The sequence below is a fragment of the Squalius cephalus genome (genome assembly GCF_949319135.1).
Source record: "Squalius cephalus genome assembly, chromosome: 5".
Taxonomy (NCBI): Eukaryota; Metazoa; Chordata; class Actinopteri; order Cypriniformes; family Leuciscidae; genus Squalius; species Squalius cephalus.
Window position 1 is genome coordinate 5,625,356 of NC_137126.1, and position 25,930 is coordinate 5,651,285.

General features: G+C 36.9%; 2 protein-coding genes across 3 annotated transcripts in view; both read right to left on the minus strand.

The window, feature by feature from the left end:
* Positions 1 to 25,930, minus strand: part of LOC307159391 (uncharacterized protein) — a 216,538-nt gene that overhangs the window by 65,373 nt on the left and 125,235 nt on the right. The window lies entirely within an intron of this gene.
* The window catches only part of ebf2 (EBF transcription factor 2), a 29,579-nt gene that overhangs the window by 2,782 nt on the left and 867 nt on the right, over positions 1 to 25,930 (minus strand). Inside the window, exons 2-15 of one of the 2 annotated variants that reach the window (XM_079873009.1) lie at positions 24,443 to 24,599; positions 23,388 to 23,451; positions 23,027 to 23,082; positions 22,852 to 22,925; positions 20,467 to 20,535; positions 9,688 to 9,769; positions 7,535 to 7,676; positions 7,091 to 7,221; positions 6,842 to 6,968; positions 4,958 to 5,046; positions 4,771 to 4,836; positions 2,366 to 2,543; positions 1,132 to 1,302; positions 843 to 1,010 (exon numbers count right to left, since the gene is read on the minus strand). In XM_079873009.1, the coding sequence (XP_079729135.1) occupies positions 843 to 1,010; positions 1,132 to 1,302; positions 2,366 to 2,543; positions 4,771 to 4,836; positions 4,958 to 5,046; positions 6,842 to 6,968; positions 7,091 to 7,221; positions 7,535 to 7,676; positions 9,688 to 9,769; positions 20,467 to 20,535; positions 22,852 to 22,925; positions 23,027 to 23,082; positions 23,388 to 23,451; positions 24,443 to 24,599 (1,574 nt within the window). The remainder of the gene's footprint in view (positions 1 to 842; positions 1,011 to 1,131; positions 1,303 to 2,365; positions 2,544 to 4,770; positions 4,837 to 4,957; positions 5,047 to 6,841; positions 6,969 to 7,090; positions 7,222 to 7,534; positions 7,677 to 9,687; positions 9,770 to 20,466; positions 20,536 to 22,851; positions 22,926 to 23,026; positions 23,083 to 23,387; positions 23,452 to 24,442; positions 24,600 to 25,930) is intronic. The other variant, XM_079873008.1, reaches the window with a different exon arrangement.

Here is a 25,930-nt window from a genome sequence, read left to right on the forward strand (position 1 = left end):
TAGGTGAGTGTATATAAAGACTAATATTCTATGTATTTGAGGCGTGGAGAAGAGTGCCTAAGTCTAGGATTTGTCATTGAGTCATAGCCAATACTGTCTTAAATAGCCTGTGCGTAGCAGCTTCATCTTTTATAACATGAGATTTTGGCCCAAAAAACTGGGCGCCCACATAGCTACAATAAACTTCATAACCTTAAAAATACACGACATTCGCAGGTCAAAATCTTTGTAACTTCATTTGAGCTTGATTTTGGTAAAGTGTTAATAATATAATGACACATGCAAGTATATGATCATATATAAAGCCACAATATCAACTTTGATAACAGTGTTTATTTAAAAAAATCATCCATTTCCTGAAAGGTTGCAGTGCTGGTCATATAAGGTTATTTTTCTTATGTCACAATATGAAGAAACTCTGGCCCTGGTTTCCGTAAGAACTTTTCCGTGATCAGTTCTTAATAGAGCCATTTTTTGCTAAGAGTAAAGAACATTTTTCCACTGAAAATAATCTTTTGTGCAATGAAAAGGTTCAATGACTGTTAAAGGCTCTTCATGGAACCATTGATGCCAATAGGGTCTTTCGCACCAGTATAGGGTCTTTCGCACCAGTATAGGGTCAGTAACTGTTAGCGGAAGTATAAATCTCTTTGGCGTGTTAACACCGCAGGAACTGGGAACAATTTTACTCCTTTTGGAGGGACTAAATTAACTCCTACTTCAGAGTAGAGTACAGAGCAGGACCTTTATTTTTAAGAGTGTGCCTTGGGGAAAAAAACATGTTTGTAAAACTTAAAAAGCAGATCTGTTGATTTGGTTTCATAACTGTAGTTACAGTATACCTCTAAAGCTGGTGCCTCCTGAAGTTTGGCAAACGGGTGACGGTGAACCTTGTGGTCTCAGGACTGGAGCAAAGGCACTTTTTTGTTTGGTAGAGGATGGGAAAGATGAGAAGGGCAAGAGGGAGGATGAGGAGCTGGAGCCTGGTACTGTGGGGCTAGATGGCATTACTGGACAAAAAAAAGAAAGTTGCTTCGATTATACCAACATTTTATCTGACTGTCTAAAATCACTGTATTTCCAGCAGGACGATTATTAAAAAGAAGGTGAAAAGGGAAATCTGAAACTCACTAGCATAAGGAGAGCTGTTTGGGGAGGCACTGTTAAAGCCAGGTGACCCTGAAACACCCAGACTGCTCATGGGCACTGCCCCGTAACTCATGCCCCCGTTGGACCCATAACCCGACTGCTGAGGGGTCGATGCTGATGGGTAGCCACGTGGAGACAAACTGCGACTGTAACCTTGAATAAAAGTGAGAGAAATCACAATGCTTTACTCAATGAATCAACAAAACAATAATCAAGCTCTTACAAAATGCTTTAAAACCTCTGGTGTGGTTTTACATTTTTTTTTTTTATATATATTTTACTTCATCGGAATGGTACGAAACTTGGTAAAGAATCTATGTGAACACACACACAAAAAACAGACATGGCTCGAAATTTTTAAATGGTCCTGAAAAAAAAAAAGTCACTAGTATTGTTTGTGGTCATGAATGAATGGGAAACTAATTTCATCTAGTGGAAACGTTTGGTACTGCGCACAAATTCTTACTGAAAGTTCATTTTTTGAGATATCAACTCAGATTTGGAACACAACTTGTTCAGATTTATGGCTTTCATTTTTTCGGTGTGTTTAAAAGTAAAACATGATTTGGAAAATATATACTTCATGTAAAAAAATTTTTAAAAATGGTGCATTTTTCATAACAATAAGCTTTAACTTTGATAACTTTTTTTAAATTCATTAAAACTTATGTCTTCTTTAAAAAGAGACCAACTATTCTGTGCTCCAAAGCATTCAAGATTTATTTACGTTATTTACATTTGCAGGTCTATGCTCATAAAGTGAAATAGATTATATACTGTAACTACTTCATAAATATAATTTAGTACCATAAAATCCCCTAAAATACAAAACATTCGATAAAAAACTTTATCTAACTGAAATATAGTACATTCATTTCATTTAAAAAAAAGGCATTTATGACAGCCACACGAGCAGCACTAGAAGGTTAAATAAAGACTGAAAGTGATTTATAAAAGTTGTGTTCATTTGTTCATTATCTTAATGGACAAAATGTGTAAGTATCATAAACTGTTGTTGATCACAGAGCTTATTTTTTTGCGATAATTAAAAAGAAAAATCCTATTGGGTTTTTGTTGAGGCAACCAGAGTGATCCTAACTTCTGGGTTGGCCTACAAAAATATGTCAGCGCTCTATAAATGAGTGTTATTGACATCTAGGTCATCTATAACACTGAGTAAGACTGAATCTTAGGGTAAATGTCTTCAGATCCTCACCTTGGCTACTGGTTTGCCCGTGTTCCCCAATGCTTACACCCAGCTGTGTGGGATAGGAGTTGAGCCCCATGACACTGCCATGGACAGGGGAACTCGGCATGGCCTGCAGCTGACTGTGAGGTCGCGGCACGCTGTAAAGAGCCTCGGCTATATCTGCAGCCCGCTTCAGCAACATGTCCTGCAACGGCACAACATCAAAGACAAGTTTTACACGACAGGGAAACCTATTGGGTGACATCACTTCATTTCTCTCGATATGAACAGGAGAATAAGGTCTAAGACTGCCAACAGCTCCAGTTTACCGACCTGAAAAGGGTCTTCATCAGGTCAAACAAACACAAAAAATGTGATTTATTTGATAAAAACCTGGCCCAAAGATCTTTAAAACAAAGCTTGCTCAGCACAGAAGCTGCATTAGGACCAACACAGCCTTGTTAAAGCAGATTTTAAAGGGATAGTTCAGGATTTTAGACATGAATCTCTATAGCTTCCCCATAAGCAGTGTGGTGCATTGACCATGACTTACCCCCGACAGCGTCCTGTGAGCCGAGCTCCGGTCCAGTTTTGGTCAAGATGAAATTAGTCCGGCAAGTTTGCTGGGGTCACGGCAATAAAGCTTTTTTCTTCTCAAATCAATATGTGTTCAAAAGAGTGATATATTTGCAGCACAAAACCGCTGTCTATGGAGAGGTCAGACCTCGTAATGGCTTGGCACTATTTTCTTCCCCGTCATATCACTGCGCGCTGCCGCTACCTACAGCCAGCTGGGAGCCGCGCACGTGTCACTTTGTTTACAGCTCGTAAAGAGAAGGATAACATGTCTGACTACAGCAGCGACGATGACAACATTGACTTCGACACACAGCCAAAAGGATATCTTTACGAACCTGAATACACAGATGACGAGTTACGCCAGATGGAGTTAGAAAGGACAGAAAGAGAGAGGATGGACAGAGAAGTTGAACAAGTTGAAGCTGGAGCTTGTACAAACTGATCGCTCTTGGTGAGTAGCTATGTTAGCTCGTTCGTGTAGCTGTTCTGAGCACGTAAACACTGGTGTAAACACTGCCGAACAACTGAAAAAGTGGTGTGCGCCTGCGCAGCTCGCAGCTGGCTGTAGGTAGCGGCAGCGCGCAGTGATATGACAGGGGAGAAAATAGTGCCAAGCCATTACGAGGTCTGACCTCTCCATAGACAACGTTTTAGTGACGCAAATATATCACTCTTTTGAACACATATTGATTTGAGAAGAAAAAAGCTTTATTGCCGTGACCCCAGCAAACTTGCCGGACTAATTTCATCTTGACCAAAACTGGACCGGAGCTCGGCTCACAGGACGCTGTCGGGGGTAAGCCATGGTCAATGCACCACACTGCTTATGGGGAAGCTATAGAGATTCATGTCTAAAATCCTGAACTATCCCTTTAAGGAAGTAAATGATTCTGTGTCTTCACTAAGGTATATCGTAATAGATCAAGTTAGAGGAGGGAACAGAAACATCTCTTACTTGTCTTCAGTAGAGCTGTATATAAAGCTGAATTGAACGTGTTTCATAATGAATGAACTTTACACAGTTACTGAATTGAGTTGAATAATGACACTATGATTTTGCTACAGCTTGCTACATCACATTTGATGAAGTTTGCATCATTAATTCTGTTACTATATACAACTTTATACAATTTCTGTTGTATAAAGCACTTGATTTGACATGAGGGAGACTTACTATATTTGTGTTATATTTTTATTTTGCAAACACTGACCCCACTAGGCCCGAACCTGGATTATGATACAAAACCATTTTTGTGGTTTTATGTTGATCACTAAAGACAGATGGAGTGGAAATGTTGTTGGAGTATATGGATTGAAAGCAGCATTTATTTTTTTTATGTTCCTTTGCATTTTATACCGTGATGGTAAACTTCACCCACTTGTAATACTGAAGAAAAGAGGACAAAATTATGTTTGTTTGACCTGCCGGTACGAGTTGAGTCAGTAAATTGAGAAGGCATTTTGTAAAAACATGAATTTGTTGCTATGAACATGCATTTCTTAGATGTGCGTATATTATTTTGAATGTTCTAAAAGCCTGAGACCACATTAGATTCAAAACTTCGCAAATCAAATAAGCTGATTTGTTACATTAACCAGATTTCCTAACTTCCATTGAAGTGCACATGTGCTATGGAACATTTTCAAATCATGCTAGATAATATGGATCTTGACATAATATTGATGGATTTTTACCCAAATTGTTATGCTGATAAAGTCATTTGAAACAAAATAGAAGCATGTTCACTAGTGATCTCAGGCATTTGGACCCCAATGTATGTGTTCAACACACTCCATGCCACAGACAGTATTCTTATATCTACTGCATATATTTACTGCAATTCAGTGGTTACCTGATTGCTGGTGGAATTTCCATAGAGAGACTCAACAACGTCTGCTGCTCTTTTAAGTAACATTTCCTAAAATATAGAAAATCAGTTCCAGAGAGAGTAGATAAATATGACATATCTGTGGGTCTGTTGGTGTGTACTTCAGTGTTTGAGTTAACGGTTATATATGTACGTCAGAGTACGTACTAACCTTTGCCAATCTGTCGGGGTCACCAGGATGGCGAGGGATCAGCTTTTGAAGTCTCTGGAAGCCGTAGTCAATAGTTGGCTCATTCAGTGCTAGAGATAACAATACTTAGTGAGAATCCATTATTTACTTTAAAATATCTGAACAAATCCCATTGTGTGTAGTTAATGAAAAGGAATCAGGCAAGGGATTTATGTATGAATCCATAGCCACTCTCGTCCTGACTGATATTATCAGTCTTTTATCAGTTGTTAAAGGTGAAGTATGTGTTTTCTTCCTCATAAGAGGCACCAATCAGAGTTGCAAATGAACGTGGTTACACTTTATTTTGATAGTTCACTTTAGACATTCAATTAACTATATGTAACTTTGCAGCTACATGTCAGCTAGCTCTCATTAGAGTATTAGTAGACTTTTAGGTTAGGGTTCAGGTTAGTATAAGTTGACATGTACTTGCAAAGTCAGTATAATGTCTGTTGGGGGACCATCAAAATAAAGTGTTAGCAGAAATTAGCCAGTCTACTAATACTCTAATGAGAGTTAGTTGACATGTAGTTGTAAAGTTACTTATAGTTAGTAGAATGTCTAAAGTGAACTTTCGAATTAGTATTACCATGATTGTTTCCAAACAGGTTTCCCAAACACTCCAACTCCCATTATACCATATTCCATTGTCCAGCTAAACAGGGAGTTTCACACAAAACTTTGATTGGATAAGCCAGAAGATGACATGTTGGGTCACTCAAATAAACCTGGCAACGTATTGGTTTTCAGAAAGTGCCAAAGATCCACAGTGCTTGGGGAAGTCAACTTACAAATGACGTCTAGTTATTTCTGCACTTCAAACTGCAGTTTAACACAGTGGCTCGTAACCCTCTTCTGTAACCCCCCAACACTGCACATTTCTGCTGCGTCCCAATTCGCATGCTAGCCATCCTAAATAGTATGCAAAATTAGAATTAGTGCGTCCCAAATAGTAGTCTGCTGAAATTAGTATTCCAAAGATACCCGGATGGTCTTTTTCCGGTTAGAATCCAAAGTGCAGATCCGTGCACACGCTAACGGATAATATTGCCCACAACACCTTGCTTGCTGGATAAGGATTCGATTAGAACTACAAACACAAATAAAAAGTGTTCAAAAACTACAAACATGGCAGATGTACCAGAGTGACGGTTAAGTAGAGAGGTTTAAATAAAAGTTTGAGTGATTAATTATCAGTATGAAAAATATGATGAAAATATATTTTCTCAATGTTATCCACATTATATATTTTAACTTTTATAATAATACATTAACTTTTAAATGCATCATTATGCAAACACATGAGGAGAGTCTCCGCATAAAAAAGACCCACGACTGGCAGATCAACCTGCTTCTACATTTCTCTCAGATTCGGTAGGAAATTAAATTAAATCAAATTTGGGCAGATTTGAACTGTGACAAGATGATTGACAGGGCAGTTTAAACGGTGACAGATGCGCGTAACTAAGCGACAGAGCCGCCCGTTAAAGACGCAATCTGTCCAAAATCTTGCGTACTATTCTGCTACACACTCAAAATTATGGACTTTTTCTTCACAAAAAACATACTTTATTTAGGCATTGTATAAGTAGGCGAATTGGGACACAGCACTTGTATGTCTCCCTAACCAAACACCTCTGATTGAGGTCATCAGCTCATTAGTAGAGACTCCAAGACCTGAAATGGGTGGAAACATTAAAAAAGTGCAGTGTTGTGGCGGCTCCAGGAACAGGGTTGGGAACCACTGGTTTAACATAATATACTTGTCTTTAAATATGCAATTCTGCATGAGTGTGGATGTCTATGTGTATGTTTTATAACCAGTATATTTAATGTATCTATTTTACAAATTATACAATATACCTGTGTAAATGAAGCGCCCTGGAGCTCCTTTACAGAACTGCTTGGATTTGTAGGACAGCGTCACTTCTACAACCCCTGGAATGTGTCGAGGAGGAGTCTGAACTCGGATTGCATGAGGAGTGATTAGCTGCATGAATAATGACAGAAAAGTTTGGTTACAGATTCTTGGTACTCAATCATTGAGCCAATTATTCAAATATTACAAAAGCTTCCCTCATTAGAAGTCAAAGCTGGCTTGGACACACATACCTCGCTCCACACTAACATGCTCCCGAACACCACTTGCAGACCGTCAAAGAAGTTTTCCCCAATCACAATTACCATAGCCCCGCCTGTCGTCCAACCTTCACTGGGACTGATGGCTTTGATACAGGGAGTAGCTGAAGTGGAGAGAGAATGAAAAGGTGATTCAAAATGCAAGAAATGACCATGCGAGGACTGATGAACGCCCCCCAGTAAGTCCTAAGTGACCATATAGACCAGGGTTCACCAATCTCGGTCCTGGAGGGCCGCTATCCTGCAGAGTTTAGCTCCAAAAGTGTGTTGGAGCTAAACTCTGCAGGACAGCGGCCCTCCAGGACCGAGATTGGTCAACCCTGATATAGACACTGTTTTGCAACAGAATAAGCAAATTTAGAGCCCCCCTTCTGACTCCCCTTGCTTTTTCTCAATGGCATTTCTTCTAAATCTCACCGTATTCCATGCTAGTCTCCATCGTCTCATTTGAATCCATTCTGCGAGCGCGACGTCCGTGTTTGGAGTTGTTGTGCACAAACATATTATCAGATATGGCTAGTACAGGACCATCCACGTTGACCGTCGTGGACAGAACCACCTGTTTGGAATGAAAAAAAAAAAAAAAAAGACACATTGATAACAAAAACAGATTGAAGGAGGAGATGTATGTACCTTCCAGTCAATTTCTTTTGATTCCTCTCAAAATACGATCAGTGATATACTCGCAATGTTATCTTTAGAAACGGCTAATACTGTTGATTTAAAATCTGTAGTTTTAGAATTGTTTGCAATAAAGAGCCCTACACAAATAGCAGCCTTACAAAAGAGTGTAAGAACAAATTGTGATAATTAGAATATTGCAGTCCTCTCACATCCATCTCTTTATTGTTGAAATTATTTGTTCTTTTCCTTCTCTTCCTTTTGTATTCTTCTCCCTATAATCTACTCTCTTACTCTTTTCCCCCCATGTTTCCTCCAGATTCTTCCCTTCTCTGTTGTTCTCTTTATCTCTAGAAAGCAATATTCAAATCTCAGTCTTACTTTTAAACTATGGAGTGAATCCTATGTGCTCGCAACCATTCAAACTGAGCCAAAAATCCCAAAATCCAATTTTAAATAGGTTTCAAACCTACATACTAACTAATTTGGTTTCAAAAAGATACAGAAATATTCACCAGATGACTTGAATAGCTATATTTGGAAAGAATGAATTGTTCTGTGAGTGTGAATTGCATTTGTATAGAAAATAAAATGATTTTTTTACTCTAAAGACTTTTTAATGTAAAAATCCTTTTAGAGCTAAACAATAATAATAATAATAATAATAATAAAAACTATTTCAGTATTCCTACTTCAAAATTTCATGTTTAATTCAATGTGTTACTCGCAATTCCTTTGTAATTATTTGTGAAATGTACGCATTCCCACTGTTTTTGTCAAATTCAATATAAAATGATCATTTTATTTTATTGTGATTTTTATTCAAAATAAAAAATATTAAACAAAATAAAAAATAAGTTGTAATAACACTATTGTACTATAATTTATTTTTAATATAAAATTAATCTTAATTTCTTAATTTCCAAACAGTAACCCATCGTGCTTTTATTTAGACGAGTTGCTGGCAAATAAAAACATGTGCTGCTGGTTTCAGATTGAAGCTCGGCACTGTGTTCATTTCCACGCGTGCATCTCATGATATCAGGTGTGTAAATGCATCGCTTCACTCTTTATAAGCGGAAGCCCTTATATATTTTTAATGAATTAGCACTGCACAACTTGACAATTGCACTAAGCCATACTAAGCCATGTTGATTTAATTTCAATATATCGTGCAGGCCTAGTGCTCACACATGTACAAAAGATTGTAGAGCTGAAGACGATAAAACAACGTGACAACGCATAAGAGGAATAGATAAGAGGGATGCTGCAAATGCTGCTGCAAAGAAATTCTCACTCCAAAAAAACAACAAAAAAAGAAATTTAATGAGGAAGGACAGCAGGGAAATGAAGAGTGAGGGATGAAATGTCAGATAGCAGCTCCAGAAGTGAAAGACAAGTGTGAGGAAGTAAAGCAGGAGGTCCCCAGTGAACACTTCCTGGGTCACATAAGCTGACCTCCTCCATCTGGAGGCCATCACTCAAATCCTGACAACTTCCTGAAGCACCTTCCTGATGATCCCTGCTTCTACTACTTTCCGGATTTTTCTCATGAGATATTAAACTCACAATCTCAGTTTGTCCACCACTAGACTGCAAACAAAACCTATTCTTACAGCGGTAAATTTGTCTTATTTTCCAGTATATATATATATATATATATATATATATATATCTTTAAAACAAGATAAATGTACCTGAGAGACATATGGCATACATAATGCGTTCTTCGATTTGCAGACTTTTTTTTTTTGTCTTAGAATCTTACATTCAACATACATTCTCTGTCAAATCTTTATACTTTAACTTGTGCATTAAGAATATGATTTTTAGTAGTGTAGAGACAAGAATAAACTCGGCATAAAGGAATAAATTCACTGTGACTGGGTTCTGCCTAAGAGACAACAGAACATTGCAGCATTTTGCAAATACATATAAATGATCCATACCTGGAATCTCCTCATGTCTCGGGGGTTCCCTGCGGTTTTCAGACAATTTTGATTGCACTTCAGGAAAAACTTCAAGAAAAATCTGTGGGAAACAAACAAAAACCAAGCTGTAAACCAGTAAACCAAGCAAGAAGAAGAGGATTACTGTAGATGGAGAGGGAGAGACTTGTATGGCCTGCTTCTATTAGTAGCTTTCTTATAAATTAATAAGTAAAAATAAGTATATCCACTTTTAAAAGGGAGTATTTTATGTTGGTCCTGTGCAGTTCACGGCAACATTGCAACATTTCAGTGTTTTATTTTAAAGACATTTTTTGTTTACTTATCTATGATGCATATTTTGTACTCCAATGCAAAGTCAACGTAAAGTCCACAAGCAAAAGTAATTCTCTGTCTCTCACTCGACCATTTTGTAGAATTGACAGAAGAAGAATAGTTAGGGTTAGGGTTCATATTTTAGGGTTTGAAATACATTGATTGATCGTAGGCCTCATTGATGCATCTCAGTCTTTTTGAGTTGAATTTTTTTCATTCAAAAACTGGGGTGTATAAGCTCAGATCAGCGATGCCAACGATCAATCAGTTCCCAAAAGAAATACAAAACCTGTGCTCATTGAAAGAAAACAAGTTGATAAAAAGATTGAGTCTAATATTTGGCAATAACATGAATCAGCAATTATTTTTGTAGGGTGGTCATTTTTGACCTGGAAGTATATAAAAAAAAAAGATTAAAACAAAAATTAAATTATATTTTGGGAAGTTGTTATACACTGTGTGAGCAAAGTCAGTACATTTTAGTTCAAGGCGATAACATTAACTAGCATTTTCGGGAAAAAGGAAATTCTCTCTGTGTAAAAAAAATCACCGGAACATGAGGATTAAATCCACAAAAAATCCTAAATTTGAATCAAATTTGTTATTTGTGAGATGATGAACATGTGTCCAGAGGTGTAAATGACTAATTGCACTTCATTACTACATTTAAACTTATCAAGACCTACAAAGTACAAAGTACATATTTCACAGGTCATCATGAAGCAGATCTCACTTCTATCTTTTGACACAGATCCCATCTTTTCCCTTAAGTATAATTTCCCTTAAGTACTTTTATGCCCCTGTATGTATGTACCATTTCCATTCCATAACAATTTGGCAAGGCTAGGCAATAACAACCTACACTGAAAAATATTATTCGTTGAATTTAATACATTTTTTTATGGTAAGTGGTTGCACACAATTGATTTTAGCTACATTTAAACAAATGCATTAAGTTGAACTTAATCAATTTTAGTTCAACTTAATGCATTTGTTTAAATGTAGCTAAAATCAATTGTGTGCAACCACTTACCATAAAAAAAATGTATTAAATTCAACGAATAATTTTTTTCAGTGTACAAAAAAAACAAAAACTTTTTTGTTGCATGAACCCCAAAAAACATGTGGATACAGTTGAACTAAGACTGACCAATAGTTGCCTGAAGTTTTACCATTTGATCTAGACTTTAAACAAATGACTGAACCACTGTCCTCCAACCCTCTCCCTCTTTCTTACAGTATCATACAACACACTTGTCGAGGTCTTGCGTGCTGCCATTCTTTTCACTTTAACTATGATAAACTTTTTAGTCCTTGATGAAATCATAGAGCACAGCTGCAAGCAGGGAAATGAAAGCACATCGGCCAGGCACACATTAACATGCATTAGTCACTCCCCCACCCACTTAGCATGCAAATCTCTAAGCCTCGCTGCCTTGCACCTTCTGCCATGTATCCATTCACTGCATCATAATTAGACCCATCTTGCATAATTAATTAGGACTCCTGGAAAACCTTGCAACTTCAGCACAACATCCCTCCATCTCTGTTGTGACATAAGGAAAAGTTTAATAATCACGTTTTGCACAGCTGTGATATTTAGATTCACTGGAGTAAGGTCTTCTTCACCAACGCAATCTCACAGCAATTCCAAAGTATTTTACGAAGTGAAAAATTTGTACTAGGCCTACCTCACTTGTATATTTTCGTCAGATTTGTTTAGACCCCAGTGATGAGTTTAGGGGTGGTCCTTCCTGGGGACTTTTTTTATTTTTTTTTTAAATCATATGAATTCGTACAATTCAAATCGTACAAATCCGTACGCCACTATAGAGTTCACGGTCTCGATTCAAGCATCCACGCGATCTCATTCCTAAAGCAATTTGGCTAGGTCTGTGTATGATCACAGCGAACATTAAAATAATTTCGTACCCCAAACTTTTTAGTAGTTTCCGCAAAAAAATATTAAGCAGCAAAAAAAAACATTTTTCAACAATGATAAAAATCAGAAATGTTTCTCGAGCAGCAAATCATAATATTAGAATGATTTCTGAAGGATCATAGGACACTGAAGACTGGAGTAATGATGCTGAAAATTCAGCTTTGATCACAGGAATAAATTACACTTTACTATATATTCAAACAGAAAACAATTATTTTAAATGTTAATAATATTTTGCAATATTACCGTTTATAATGGATTAAATAAATGCAGCATTGGTGAGCATAAGAGACTTATTTCAAAAACGTTAAATAATCTTCCAAATGTGTGAATAGTGTGTATGATTTTTTTTACAAAACCAAACCTACTAATTTTTATTATTAATCAGAAGGATTTTTAAGGTTTTAAAGGATTATGTAAGATCAGAGAGTAAAGAAAAGCAGCATAGGAACCCATATAATACGGTTTAAAAAGCATCCCATAATGCGTCTCATGAGGTGAGTTGAATTAATGTCCAGAAGAAGCTAAAATATTGGATAGTTTTGATTTATTTAACATTTTGGTCACCTGTGCGTTCAGTAATTTCACACTTAATTGGTGTAAGTTATTATTATTTTACTATCACTATAATCCTAAAATGTAGAAAAAAGTAATATTAAAGATAAGTAGGTATTTCCAAATGTTAAATTTCCAGTTTTGAAACTAAACCTGCAATTTCTTTATAAGATGTGTATTAACTCAAACAATAACATGTTTTCTTGATGGTTGTAAGTTAGTGTTATTACACTTCAGAATGAACTGAATATAAGTTATATATTTATCATTTGAATAGCACTAATGCCCATTACCACAGACAAAAAACAAAGGATGAGAAAGAGACAGTTGATATGTTAGATGCAGAACCATCACTCATCAGTCTTTCCTCTTGTCCATCTCTCCTCCCTCCTGTTCCGTCTTAGAAAAACAAAACAGTGTCATGACATCCAGGGAGTGGGGGAAGGAAAATTAGGAAACCAGATGTGCTGCATCGAAACACTGACATGCTGAAAAGTTTCGGCATCAATTCATCAACGACTGTATGCCACATGTGTGTGTCGAGTCGACGCAGAGTTTTATATCACAACAACATTATATCAAACCCAAATTATTTAAAATGCAACCATGAAGATTTGAACCAGTGAAGTATCAGACATTGACGTACTGATGTTGTACGCATTATATTCATCATCAGCAAACAAAACAACAACACAAATCCCCGTAAAGTGTAGTGTTGGATAGGTGAGGGTTGTGGGGGAAGCCTCTGAGGGGTTTTGGGTAGCAGAGGTTAGCTTGGGCTGGTCATAAATACTCTGGGCTCCCAGAATCCCTTGGCAGACTTTGGGGCCAGACTGGTCGTGGGGTTAACAGGGCACGTTCCCGACCTCTGACCCCACTAACAGGGCACACATAGAGGCTCTAAAAATCAATACCTCCATCACCACATACCACACCGGGACCTTTCACACTTGCTCCCACAACTAAGGAAAATAAAAGCAACCAGCCAACATCTTGTTTCAGGACTCTTGCCTTTACAAAGATTTTTTCTTTCAGCCAGTTACCAACTTCACGAAACATTCAGTCATCAGATTCTGGAGAACGCTTGTGAGAGCTTCAATAACACTTTATTTTTGATGGTGACGTGTACATGTACTTACTAAACAGTAAATTATGCATAATTACAAGTAAGTAACCCTAAACCAAACCCTAACAGTAACTCTATAGTAAGTAAATGTAGTTAATTAGTATTACTCAGAACTTATTTGAGTAAGTACAATGTAACAACGTCACCTTAAAATAGAGGGTTACACTTTATTTTAAGGTGTCATTGTTACAGTGTAATTATATATTTAAGTACTGAGTAATATTAATTAACTACATGTACTTACTATAGGGTTAGGATTTGGTTGAGGGTTAGTTGCATGTAATTATGCAATTTACTGTTATTACTATGGTAAGTACATGTAACATATGTAACAAGGACACTGTAAAATAAAGTGTTACCTGAGTAACTCTGCAACTACATGTCAACAACTAACTTTCATTCGATTATTAGTAGACTAGGTTAGGGTTAGTTGACATGTACTTGTAAAGTAACAAATAGTCAGTGCTTAATTTGGAAATTAATAATTGCGTTGTGACCGACACTGATCATACAACTTCAGTTTTCCCGAGAAATTCAATGACGTAAAAGTATAACTATAAAGTATAATTCACAAGTTTCTTTCACTATCCTGATGACTATCAGCAGAATTGTCCTGGGGTGCAGACTAGTTTCATCTTCTCGAGATCACTTGTGATGAGAAACACCCTCAGCTTTACTCACGGATATAAAAAATGAAAATATGCTTGACTGTCTTATTGACATTTTGGTGATATTAACTGCAGATTTTTATTGGAATAATTCATCAAGTATGGGCCTATGCACTTTCTGCAAAACAATAAGCAGTAAGAAACACCAACCAATAAGAGTGATTTTGAAGCTGATTGGTCAAAAATATGTTGAGGACTAATAGCAAAACATAACCTCCAAAATACATCTGTATAAACCTGCATTCTCACACGCATGCACGGTCACCATGTTATACACTTTAAAAACAAATGGCTGAACGCAAAAATCCAAAATCTGACATTTTCCGGAACAGGATCCGGCTCAAATTAAGCACTGCTTATAGTCAGTAAAATGTAGAGTTAAAATAAAGAGTTAGCAGATATTAAAGGGATACTTCACCCAAAAATCATTTAGAAGATGTTTTAAAGAATGTTGGTAGCCAGAATTTTCATTTTTAGGTGAACTATCCCTTTAGAGACAGGGACAGTCTACTAATACTCTAATGACTGCTAGTTGACAGTTACTTATAGTTAGTAGAATGACTAAAGTGGACAATCGAAATAAAGCTTCTATTTTGTATTTTTGTACAAAAAAGTCATATATTTAATATATTATAAGCATGACAATTTAAGTTCCAAAGAGCATGTTTTGTGCTTCAATTGCAGTGAGGAAATTTGACTTTTCATACAACAGTATGTAGTCATGTCACAAATTTGCTTAGTTGTTAAGTGACTTAACTGCACAGTATAAACTGCACAATATTTTGTATTCACATAACATTATAACAGCTGTTTGTTTTTTAGTCATTATGGTCCTAAGCTCTAGTAACTCTTTCACTGACCACCTAATTAGTTGACTCGCATGTTTTTGTTTCTGCATTAGTTAAATAAATAAGTCTGCGCTTACATAGACATACTCAGAGAAAGTCTATGAGGACATTTTTGGGTCCCCATGAGGCAAACATCATTTTTTGAAATGAATTGTGTGGGGGTGTGTGTGTTATAATGCTCAGTGCTTCCATGAGTATGTCTATGTAAGCACACATTTATTTAACCAATGCAGAAACAAAAAAATACATTTCTGCACAAGCCTTCATCTTTGTGGGGAAACAAAGGCAGGAAAATCTGCATGAATAAAAGAGTGGCAGATAGGAGAAGAGAAGGGAAAGATGTCTGCTTAATTAGCCAGTAATGATGGGATCTGACAAACAACATCTGTTTCCAAATTGGGAGTGTGTGTGTGTGTGTGTGTCTGGGAGGGGGGTAGAATGGAGAATGCCAGCACTCACTTTACCGAATGTCTCAAACAGAACAGCTTGATGGGAGTTTTCAGAGAAAAGCAGGAAGCAAAAGCATGTCGCAAAAACAGACAGAAATATAAATGCTTGAAAAAATAATACTTTTGCATTTTTGGCCCAGAGATATTAGAGATAATGCTTAATCAACAGCCTTGCCACCAAGTCATATTGAGATGTGTGTGTGTGTGTGTGTGCTTGACTGTCTTAAATTTCACTAATGAGTTAATGATGCCCCCTGGTGCTAGTCTGGCCCCTCTGTTTGTTTGTGTTTGTGGTGCGTGTGTGTGTGTGTGTGTGTGTGTGTGTGGGGGGGTAATCTGGAGGAGATCCAGAAGATCTCATCCTCCATGGTAAATTCCATATGCCTCAACACAATCCCACTTTCTCCACAGTAGTGCATTCCTGCTTTTTTTGTATATACTGCAGGATTAAGGATAAATTCATCAGGACAGATACCCCGAATTAGTTTACAGCACTGATCTCATAGCCGTGCATTTGTGGGAGATCAGACAACGTGTAGTGTGTGATGAATCTGTCAGGACTCGGGTCAGGGTTGATAGGGCCACTGACAGCTTCCCAGCAGGCCTGCTGTGAGCCCTGTCAGTCTCTCCTCCTCCACCACAGTTCCTCCCTGCTCTCACTCCTGTCTGCATGTGTACACATTTGCTATGGATTAGTTATGGACATTATATTTTAGCACTGTTCCTCACAGCGGTGACAGGAATCACCTTTCCAAATCATGCCTGATCAATTGAATTGAAAGCAGATGGACTTAGAAACCTCAAATTTCAAAGATGATTCAGGGATGAAACCAGGGCTTTTGAAAACCATTAAATATTATTTAAAGTGTTTCGGTTAGACCTCACTGACACTCTATCCGATCCATTGAGATTTTAAGTTGTACTTCTGTATTTTATTTTTGGTTATTATTATGGGTATAAAATTATTATTATGGGTATTATTATTATTATGGGTATATAAATTATTATGGGTATTTTTTTGTCTGTTGCTTGTTTTGTTGATAGTAATGATCCTGGGCAGATCTTGGCCTTTGTATATAGTTATAATTTTAAAATATGATAAAAAAGAGTCACAAAAATAAATAATTGAGAGCATTTTAACATAACAAAATATGAAAAAATGAAGGGGCTTGAATACTTTTGCAAGGCACTGTATATGTTTCAAAGCAGAAACAATTATAATTATTAAAATTATATAAAAAGTATTTTGCAATATTCTCGTTTGATTGTTAATTTGATCTCACCACTCAGATTCCAAATAGTAGTATAACTCATGATGAAACTTGTATTATGCTCAAAGAAATACTTTTTTGTTTGTTTGTTCCGCCATCCCTTCACTTGTCTTATAGTGCGCACTCTTTGTTGGTGCCGTTGCAGAACATATTCCCTTCAGGAACAGATAATTGTCTTTCTGTATTGATCCAATAGTTTTCCACTCCCCTGGGTTTGATTAGCAAAGTAAGAAGGGACAGATGGTACCATTCCTATTACTGTGATTTTTTTTCTCTTTTCCTTTTTTCCCAGAGCACTCATTGGAGCTAGACCTAAGGAAGCGAATGAAATGCTATGTCAGACCAGTCTTTAAAACAACAGCCAAGTTTGTATTCAAGTGCACGTCCTCGGATTGCTACTATGGCTCTTAAATTTGAGAATACAATTTTTTACCATTTTTTCAAAGCTAACATTAAGCAGCTGAGAATAGAGGACCTGCATTTATAATTACATCCAAATTCTGTGTAGAGAGATTTTACAAACTACTAACTTTTTCAGCAATTACCAAGACAACATTTGGAAACAGATTTGACAAACAAATAAACATGCAAACACCAATCCATCAGCCTTATTCCTGCGATAGCCTTATTCTATTGATAAGATTATACCATATTGATTATTTTGTTTGTTTTAACCCATATAGATTGAAAACCCACAAAACCCACCATGGGATTGATCCCTATTCAACCCTCTCCTTCTTTTCAACAGTTCTTTTCATCCCTCGCTAATCGTATGCATCCATTTATTGAACCTGTGTGTAGTGACTTGCTGAGTCTCAAGCTGTTAGTCCAGCTGTACATTTACTACAAAGCTTAAAAGATACAGCAGGATATATACCAGGACTTTCAGGAATCTTACTTTTCTTATGAAGCCAAACATAATTAGTGCTTCCACTTTACCAAACTTTTCCTAATCCAATTAAGGCATGTTATGAACAACACTAAAAACTTTTACACAAACACACACACAACTTTACTTCGCTATCTAATTGGGAACATTGCATAGACTTCTGTTGTTTTTATATAGAGTTTTATATAGAGTATATTATCACCCGTGAAGAGACGACTCGACGCCTGTGAAGAGATGACTTAACACCAGCGATGTTATGCCCTAAATTAATGATTAACTAACTTTATTTTTCTATGTACTTTTCTGAAATGCACTTTCTGTAAAGCTGCTTTGAAACAATGTGTATTGTGAAAAGCGCTATACAAATAAATTTGAATTGAATTGAATTGAAAGTTTGTTTTAAAACCTAACCCTAACCCTAACCGAAAACTTTATGCATTTTTACAAAAAAACAACAACATTATTTCCTTTTATATTGTTTTTACAAACAAGGACATCTGGTTTTGTGGAATTTTGTCATGTTTAGCTCAATTCTGGGTACAAATTTGTCCCGAAATATGGTTAAGTACACACACACACACACTTAAATTAAATACTGAAGTCCTCATTTCCATACAGCTAATCCTTAATACTCTAACTTAAACCCATACCTTAACTCAACCCTTTATACAATTAAACATTTTTACTTAATCTATATATTGTTTTTATAAATGATGATAGCACCAGATGTCCCTGATTGGTTTAGTCAGAATTAGCTCTTTCTAGGGACGAATATGTAAATCAAGTATAGATCAGTGTCACACACGCACACACACCTCGTGGTCAACATACGCCAAACCAAAATGTTCATTAACATATGATCACTATTGCCAATTTGCATGAGACATTTTTAAAACAGTAGCTTTCATCCACAAGATTTAAGTATGTGGCCAAAGCACATGTGTGTATTGATCAGGATTGACTAAACTGGTCTTTCAATCAATACTCACAAGCACATGATAAGACTTACAATTATACAAACAAACTAAAGTGCAATAATTCATGTTTAATATAAGAATAATATAAGGACAGGTAATGATTAAAAGCTAGGCCATAATCTCTGGCAGCAAGAAGAGCCAAGGGAAGATGTGGGGATCATGATGTGACAAAAGCCTCCTTCAGCATCAGCTGAGAGCTATTCTCTCCCCGTCTGCTAATAACTGGATTAGTTGTGGAGGCAGAAAGGGGGTGGAGAGACAGACAGACTGAGCAGCAGGTCCAAACAAAACGGACACAGATTAAAAAAGGAGGGGGGTGAAGGTGCTTTGGGATCCCAATTCCCACATGCATCGGGGAGGTGTCCTGATGAGCCGACTAATTATATCAATATTAGGGGGAAAGGTTGAGGGTGGCATTAGAAAACCAGAGAGTGAAGGGTATTAAAACTAGAAAAATCTGCTAACGAAAAATACTTGAATATGAATATATTAAATATCTTTGTCAACTCTCATTTGTAAGTTTTAAAAAGTCCCTTGGTCTTTCAAATTTCCCTTGGTTTTTCAAAGTACGAATCTATCAATGATGTAGCACTTCTTATATACACAACAGGCATTTTTTTTACACATTCACGATTTTCAAAATGGTACACAATACATTAAAAAAGCAAAAAAAAAGCCAACCAGTTTGTTTGCTGTTGCCAAATATGAGAAGCATCATAATGCACTAATGAGGCAATATATAAGCTACAGCTTTGAAAAAAAAATTTTTAAAAGCTGTCAATACCAAACGTGGCTGTCTAATCCCTTCATTTTATTAAAACTCTGGGTAAGTCTACCGTGTTTGGAGAATTAAAGAGATAGAAGGAACAGATATGACAGAGAGAGAGAGAGACAGAGGCAGAGAAAGAGAGAGAGAGAGAGGGGAATCACAGAGAAAACTATAAAAACAGCTGTGGTACTAAGGAATTCTGGGAAACTCTATGAGACAACTTTCCACTCTTGACGTGAGAAAGACAGAGCAGATCCTCAGAGACGCTTTATAAACACTGTTAGCTTGAAAAGGGAGAGAGAGGTAAAGAGGGATATCTGAAAATAAGGGAAACTATATCATCCATATGTCTTTGAAAGATAGCTTGGGGTGATCAAATTGTGGGACAAAGAGTGATTTAGTATGCATAAGAGAGCAAAACAACTCGCATTTAAGTGTTGTGTTTATGTAGTGAGTAGAGAAAGGAGAAAATATGTAAGAGACTGATCCTTTCTGCGCAATGAGGCAATGAATAAAGAAGGACAGATGTGTTCATTCTTAAACCCCAAATCACTATACTCTAAATAATAAATGCTGGGTTGTTTCAACCCATGTTTGGGTCAAATATGTACAAACCAACCCTTGGGTTTCAAAATTTTATTTAAAAATGTAAACCAATGTTTGGGTTTGTCCATATTTGACTTAAACATGGGTTGAAACAACCCAGCATTTTTTTGAAAGCGTATAGCTAAAAGAAAAAAATTACTTATATTCTTTACATGTAAACCAAACTTGTCCCAAAGAGACTTTATTGGTCAGTTAGGCCCTAGTTTTAATATGCTAGTCTTCATAGGACCCTTGAGTTGAGTTCCTTCTCTTTAATAACACACCCTGAACAAAACCCAAGCAGAACATACTGTGGATTGTGTGAACATATAAATCACTCAAACTTGTGTGTAGGGAACTAGAAAAGTTTTGTAACTGGACTTACCTGTCAATGATGACAGGATCGGATGGCGTCTCGTTGCGATTGCCGCAGCTTTTTTTCTCACAGCAGCGACTTTGTACGGAAAAAAAAGAGAACATCATGAATTATTAAAACTTGCTCCATAAGACCACTACAATTAAGACTAAAGAAAAAAAGGCAGGCCGGCAATCTGTCACATTGATTGTGAATGATCAAGCTCAATCCCTGCTTCTAAAGCATACACACACAAACCCGACCCTATCAGACACACACACACCGTCGGTGGACCTCCTGTCTGTGCAGGGTACGTCCACCCCCCCCCCACACACACACACAATCCCCCCACCTCATGCACCACGCCACCAGCATAACAAAAGTGCCCCCCACCCCTGGCCATCTGCCTATATGCTTTCTCCTCACAGTCCCCCCCGTCAGACAGAGTCACTCCCCAGCTGTGTGGCCTGCCCTCTGCACCCCCTTCCCCATCAGCTCTGTTATTAACCAGCTGTGAGCGCCCACTCGGGCATCTGCTGGCTACACAATGGGGGCAGAGCCAATTCTGAGTCCCCTTCTGCCCTCCCTAATGCTGTCCTGAAGCCTGAGGTCACTGCACACCCCCTGTCTCTTCTGTCTCCTGTGACACTTGCTGTTCCCTTTTCTCTCCGTCCAGCTACCATATACTCTCTTGGACATTGTGCTTGTGCTTGTTCCAACCCAGGCTCATTGAGAAAACGTGCCTGTGGCGACATACATGCAAAAATGACATTACGTTGCGACGTGAATGTTTCGCAACCCTTTTTTAAAGTGAAATGTCAAGAGAGTGACGCTAAACAAGTTTTCAGGTTTTATCTGAAACAGATGAACGTGAATCTGGCAAGGTTTTATTATATGTTGGTTGTTGTACGTATCACAGCAGTTCGCAAATTAAATGTGCGGTGAGGGTGAAGGTTAATGCTCTACTGCGTTTGAAAATAACGTACCACCAACACTAAACCCTAAACACACCTGATAGTGTTAAAGGGATAGTTCACCCAAAAATGAAAATTAATCATATAAAGCGACCGTTTCTCTTCAGAATATTTTGACTAAACCGCTCAATTCATATGGATTAGTTTGACCATCTCTTTACGAACTTTTTGAAGTGTCAAAGTGGTAGTTGCGTAGCTGTCAATGGAGGGACAGAAAACTCTCAGATTTCATCAGAAAGATCTTCATTTGTGTTCCGGAGTCTTACGGGTTTGGAACAACATGAGGGTGATTATTAATGACAGAATGTACATGTTTGAGTGAACTCTTCAACTATAAATCAAACATGAGATAAAATCACAATTACTAAAGCAACCATGCAATTTTAGTGTGCTATGAGCTCTTTTATCGTGACTCTTGTTTCACTGGACTCGTACTTTGCAAGTGCAATGCTGTGCCAGGTGATGGTTAAGTGATGCAAATCTCAAAATGTATTTGTTTATTTGATACACTGTGGTAAAAGTGTTTTGAGGTCATGACATTGTATTGTGCAAGGAACTGTGCGAAAATAAGTTTTTATTAATCTGTGTGTGAGAAGAAATAAAAGTTGTTGCTGTGTTACTGCCTCTGCTGTTCGTTTCGGCTGGAACCTGCAGTGATTTGTATGTATTGGTAAGTGTTTTTGAGTTCTGCAAAAATATAGTTGCGAGTGAATGTTCTGTCATCTTTGCAGGAATGATTGTACAAAGTAACATTTACCTTTAGCAAAACTATGAAAGAGAATAGCACATAGCAGGCACATGTCATTTAACCATAGATCGGTGCAATATGCGTCACATGACTAAACACGCCATCGTTTTCAAATACCTCCGTTTTCACAGACCACACTACAATGAGAAACCGCCACTTTCAAATTTATCTTCAAAAAGCTCAGTTTTCGCTGGACAAAAACACCATCTCATAGTGGACGGAAGGCCAAGATGTAGAAAAAAGATGTTTCCAAGTCATAGCCTTAGTATCTTCTGTGAACACTCTTAACGAACATCACTGCGGGCTTGGAGTGAAACTGACTCGAGAAATGTTTTTGGTTGTTAGAAGACTGGAAATTCAGCATGTTTCCTGAAGATGTACTTCTTTTACGTAAACTTCCACCAAGGGATTCAAACACAGAAGCTACTACTGCTATTAACATGTTACCAAAGACGAGGTGGTTCTTAAAAGATACATTTTTGTAACATTTTAATAATCTAAAGAACCGTTTTCCACTATAAAGAATCTTTTTCACAGTGGAAATGTTACATGGATGTTAAAGGTTCCTCATGAAACCATTGATGCCAAGTGGCAGGGGTATGGATCACTGTAGAGCAAATGTGCTGCACTCTTTCAGACATTTTTCCAATAGCACATTGCTGCTATATAGGTTTGATTGTGTTTTTTACTCACCTGCACATGACCTCGTGAGTTAGCAGAACACGACACATTTCTGGATTCTTGTTCTGTCCTTCATATGAGATGGGCTGAACCATGTAAAACAGAGTTTAAAAGAGGTCATCAACACACAGAGCAAAACTAAGTACAAGTTTCTAGTGGCTAGAAGACAAAAAAGGTGGTGCTTTACCTGTTTAGTGACGGAATCAATAAGACGTGCATAAAGGTCTTGTTCTGTGCGAACACCTGTGAACAAAAACAACAAACCAACCTTGTTGATACCTTGTCACACTCTGAAACAAATGTACAGATTTGGAACCACATTGCCACTGGATCAAATAGTAGGAGAGAGTTGGGCAATAGTAGTTTTACTACCATCAGTTGTTTCTTTGTTGGGTAAACTAAAATATATAATGTACATGTTCATTTAATGTATATCACACAATGATGGCTTTTCTTTTCTTTTTTCTGCACAAACTAAAAATGTGGAATGCTATCTGCTATCAACATGGACATAAAGGTCTATATGAGAAGAGAAATGATAAGCATACCATTACTATAGAGGAGCTGGAGTTTGTAGTGAGTTCCATTGTTGGTCTTTTCTCCCGTCTGCTCCTTAGAAGAACAGCAGGGAAAGGCAAGGGAAGGACAAAGAATTTTGATTAAGCTACACAAAATTAACATTTAAATACAGGAGTTCATGACTGAGTGTTGTCTACACAACAATATATATTTTTTTAATTATCACGAGCAAGTGGTACATTTTCAAAACTCAAATCTCATGGCTTTACCATGGTAGAGACTGTGAAATTACTGTTAGTCACCCTTAACTGTATACATTTAGTCATTGGGTACAGTGAAAACATTTACTAGTGGTAGAAAACTTATTGTAAAACTGTGTATGGCTGTGTCATGTATTTATTAAAACTTTCGATGAAGAGATGCAATTACAAAAGTGCTTTTTCTAATGTGACAACTATAGAATTACTGTAATATATTTAGTAACAAGAGTGATTTGAAACATGTATCTTGCGTTGTTGCACTGCATTTACTGTTAAAACTAAATTGAAAGAAGATCTATTGTGCTCGCATTATGTTAAAATATTGCATTGTGGAACAATGTTTACTTGGAAAGAAAATATGTAGGCTACAACTATAATGAAAGCATGAGATTATGTTTTGGGAAAAAATGGCTTGTGTTTTGCAAGTGTGATCAGTTTGAGGTTTAAAATTACCTCTTGTGAAAATAGTGCTAAAGAAAAAAAAAAAGAAAAAAAACAGTAATAAGTACTCATTTTTTGAGTTTGAGAGCCTGCATTAGGCTGTCTTGCCTACCAAGGATGGATTAAAAGTAAGGAAAAAATGGACATAGGTGACCAACAAGAAGGAAGATTTGGGAGGAGGGAGTTGATGTTGTAAAATAAGTGTCAGTGTCCAAGAATGACTTCTCTAATTTTTCTGGATTTTTAAATATTCCATAAATCCTGTGTGTTTTATAAGGTTATGTTTTCTCTCTTAAAGCTCAAGCTTTAACTCTACATAGGGAACATCATCAGAAATCCAGAAATGTTCAATCATGTGAAACAGGCTATAGTATAGAATATACCTTGTCCTGCTCCACAAAGTCCACAAATGCTGTCCTCTCCACTTCCACAGGCTGCCCACTGCGATCATAGAGTGCCAGAACAAAATGGAAGAAGTTGGACTTTCTGAGATTGGAGGGAGGCTGTTTTTCAAAGTGAGCACGGGATAAGGCCACTCCACTGTGGATGTAGGGTTTCGGAGAGTGATAAAAAACAGACCGTTTATTTCATATTTTTTTCACAATTCATAAACTAACTATTTACTGATATAATACCATCAACTAAATTCAACATAAGCTCAGTACAATTCTTAATGCATGTCTCGGACAAGATCAAAATGAAAAAATACTTTCACATTTGGAGCACATTTCCACTGATTCCACCTATTAAAAATGTCTGCTTGTGTCAGAATCTTTATAACATATTCTGAAGACAACAGTTTAAGCCTAGAAACACTGTTGTCACGATTAAAAAAAAAAGTGTTATAAAAGCCTAATTTCGAAAATGTTTGTTTCATCTCATTTCATCTTGTTCTCAAGTTCTTTTTTTTCTTTTTAAATGTTAAATCTTATACATATTTTTTCTTTGTGTGTTTGTGTTTGCAGCAATATAAGATAGGCTATATCGAAAGTCTTTCAAAGGCACAGTGTGCACTTTGTGAACAACCCAAATGTAGCCAACAATTTTTATTTATTTATTATTATTACAATTATTATGATTGTTCTAATCATGTATCATTTGAAGATATAACACGGACTTCTCTAATTAATTTAGGTAAAATAAAAAAGCTGGAAAGAAGCTGCAGTCTTTAGCGCAATATAGAGCTAGGCCTACACTGTTCAGAAAGCAAAAAGCTAATTTACTACGAAATTATTTATAGATAGACCTGACAACAAACAGCTGTCTGCATTTCTTAAAAGCAGACTTGATGTGTTGGTGGAAACGCAGCTCTGGACAGTTGTTAACTTCGATACATATAGCTATAGATATTAGAAATATAAATAAATATTTCGACTTATCAAAACATACACATTTAGAGGCGATCAGTAGATTTGTGTTTTTTCGTTATGTAGGCTATTACGATTATTAGCCTAAATGGAGTTACCACTGCATCCAACTTTTAATGATTTGATTTTTTAATTCCTAAAATTATTCAATTGTGCATATCAAAGTTCGACAAATCGTTCAATAATACTGGATTAAACTAGACTATTCTTATGCTATACCGTCTCCTCTTCAAATGAGCAAGAAATGAAAAGCAAATAAGATGAACGTCACAAACAATCGCCGTTCAAGTGACGTGCTCAAGCGTCTTAAAGTATACAGCCATGAGACAATAGGGTTTCATTGTTTTGTCTTGTTTGCCTCTTTCATTCGGCTCGTGACTCTGTCACCTCAAACTACAACAGCACTGAAGACTGAGCTCTGGCGCTATTAATCTCCGGTGTCATTTTACATCCACAGCCACAAAACAGCCCAACCTGTTGCTGTAGATATTTTTACAGTTATAG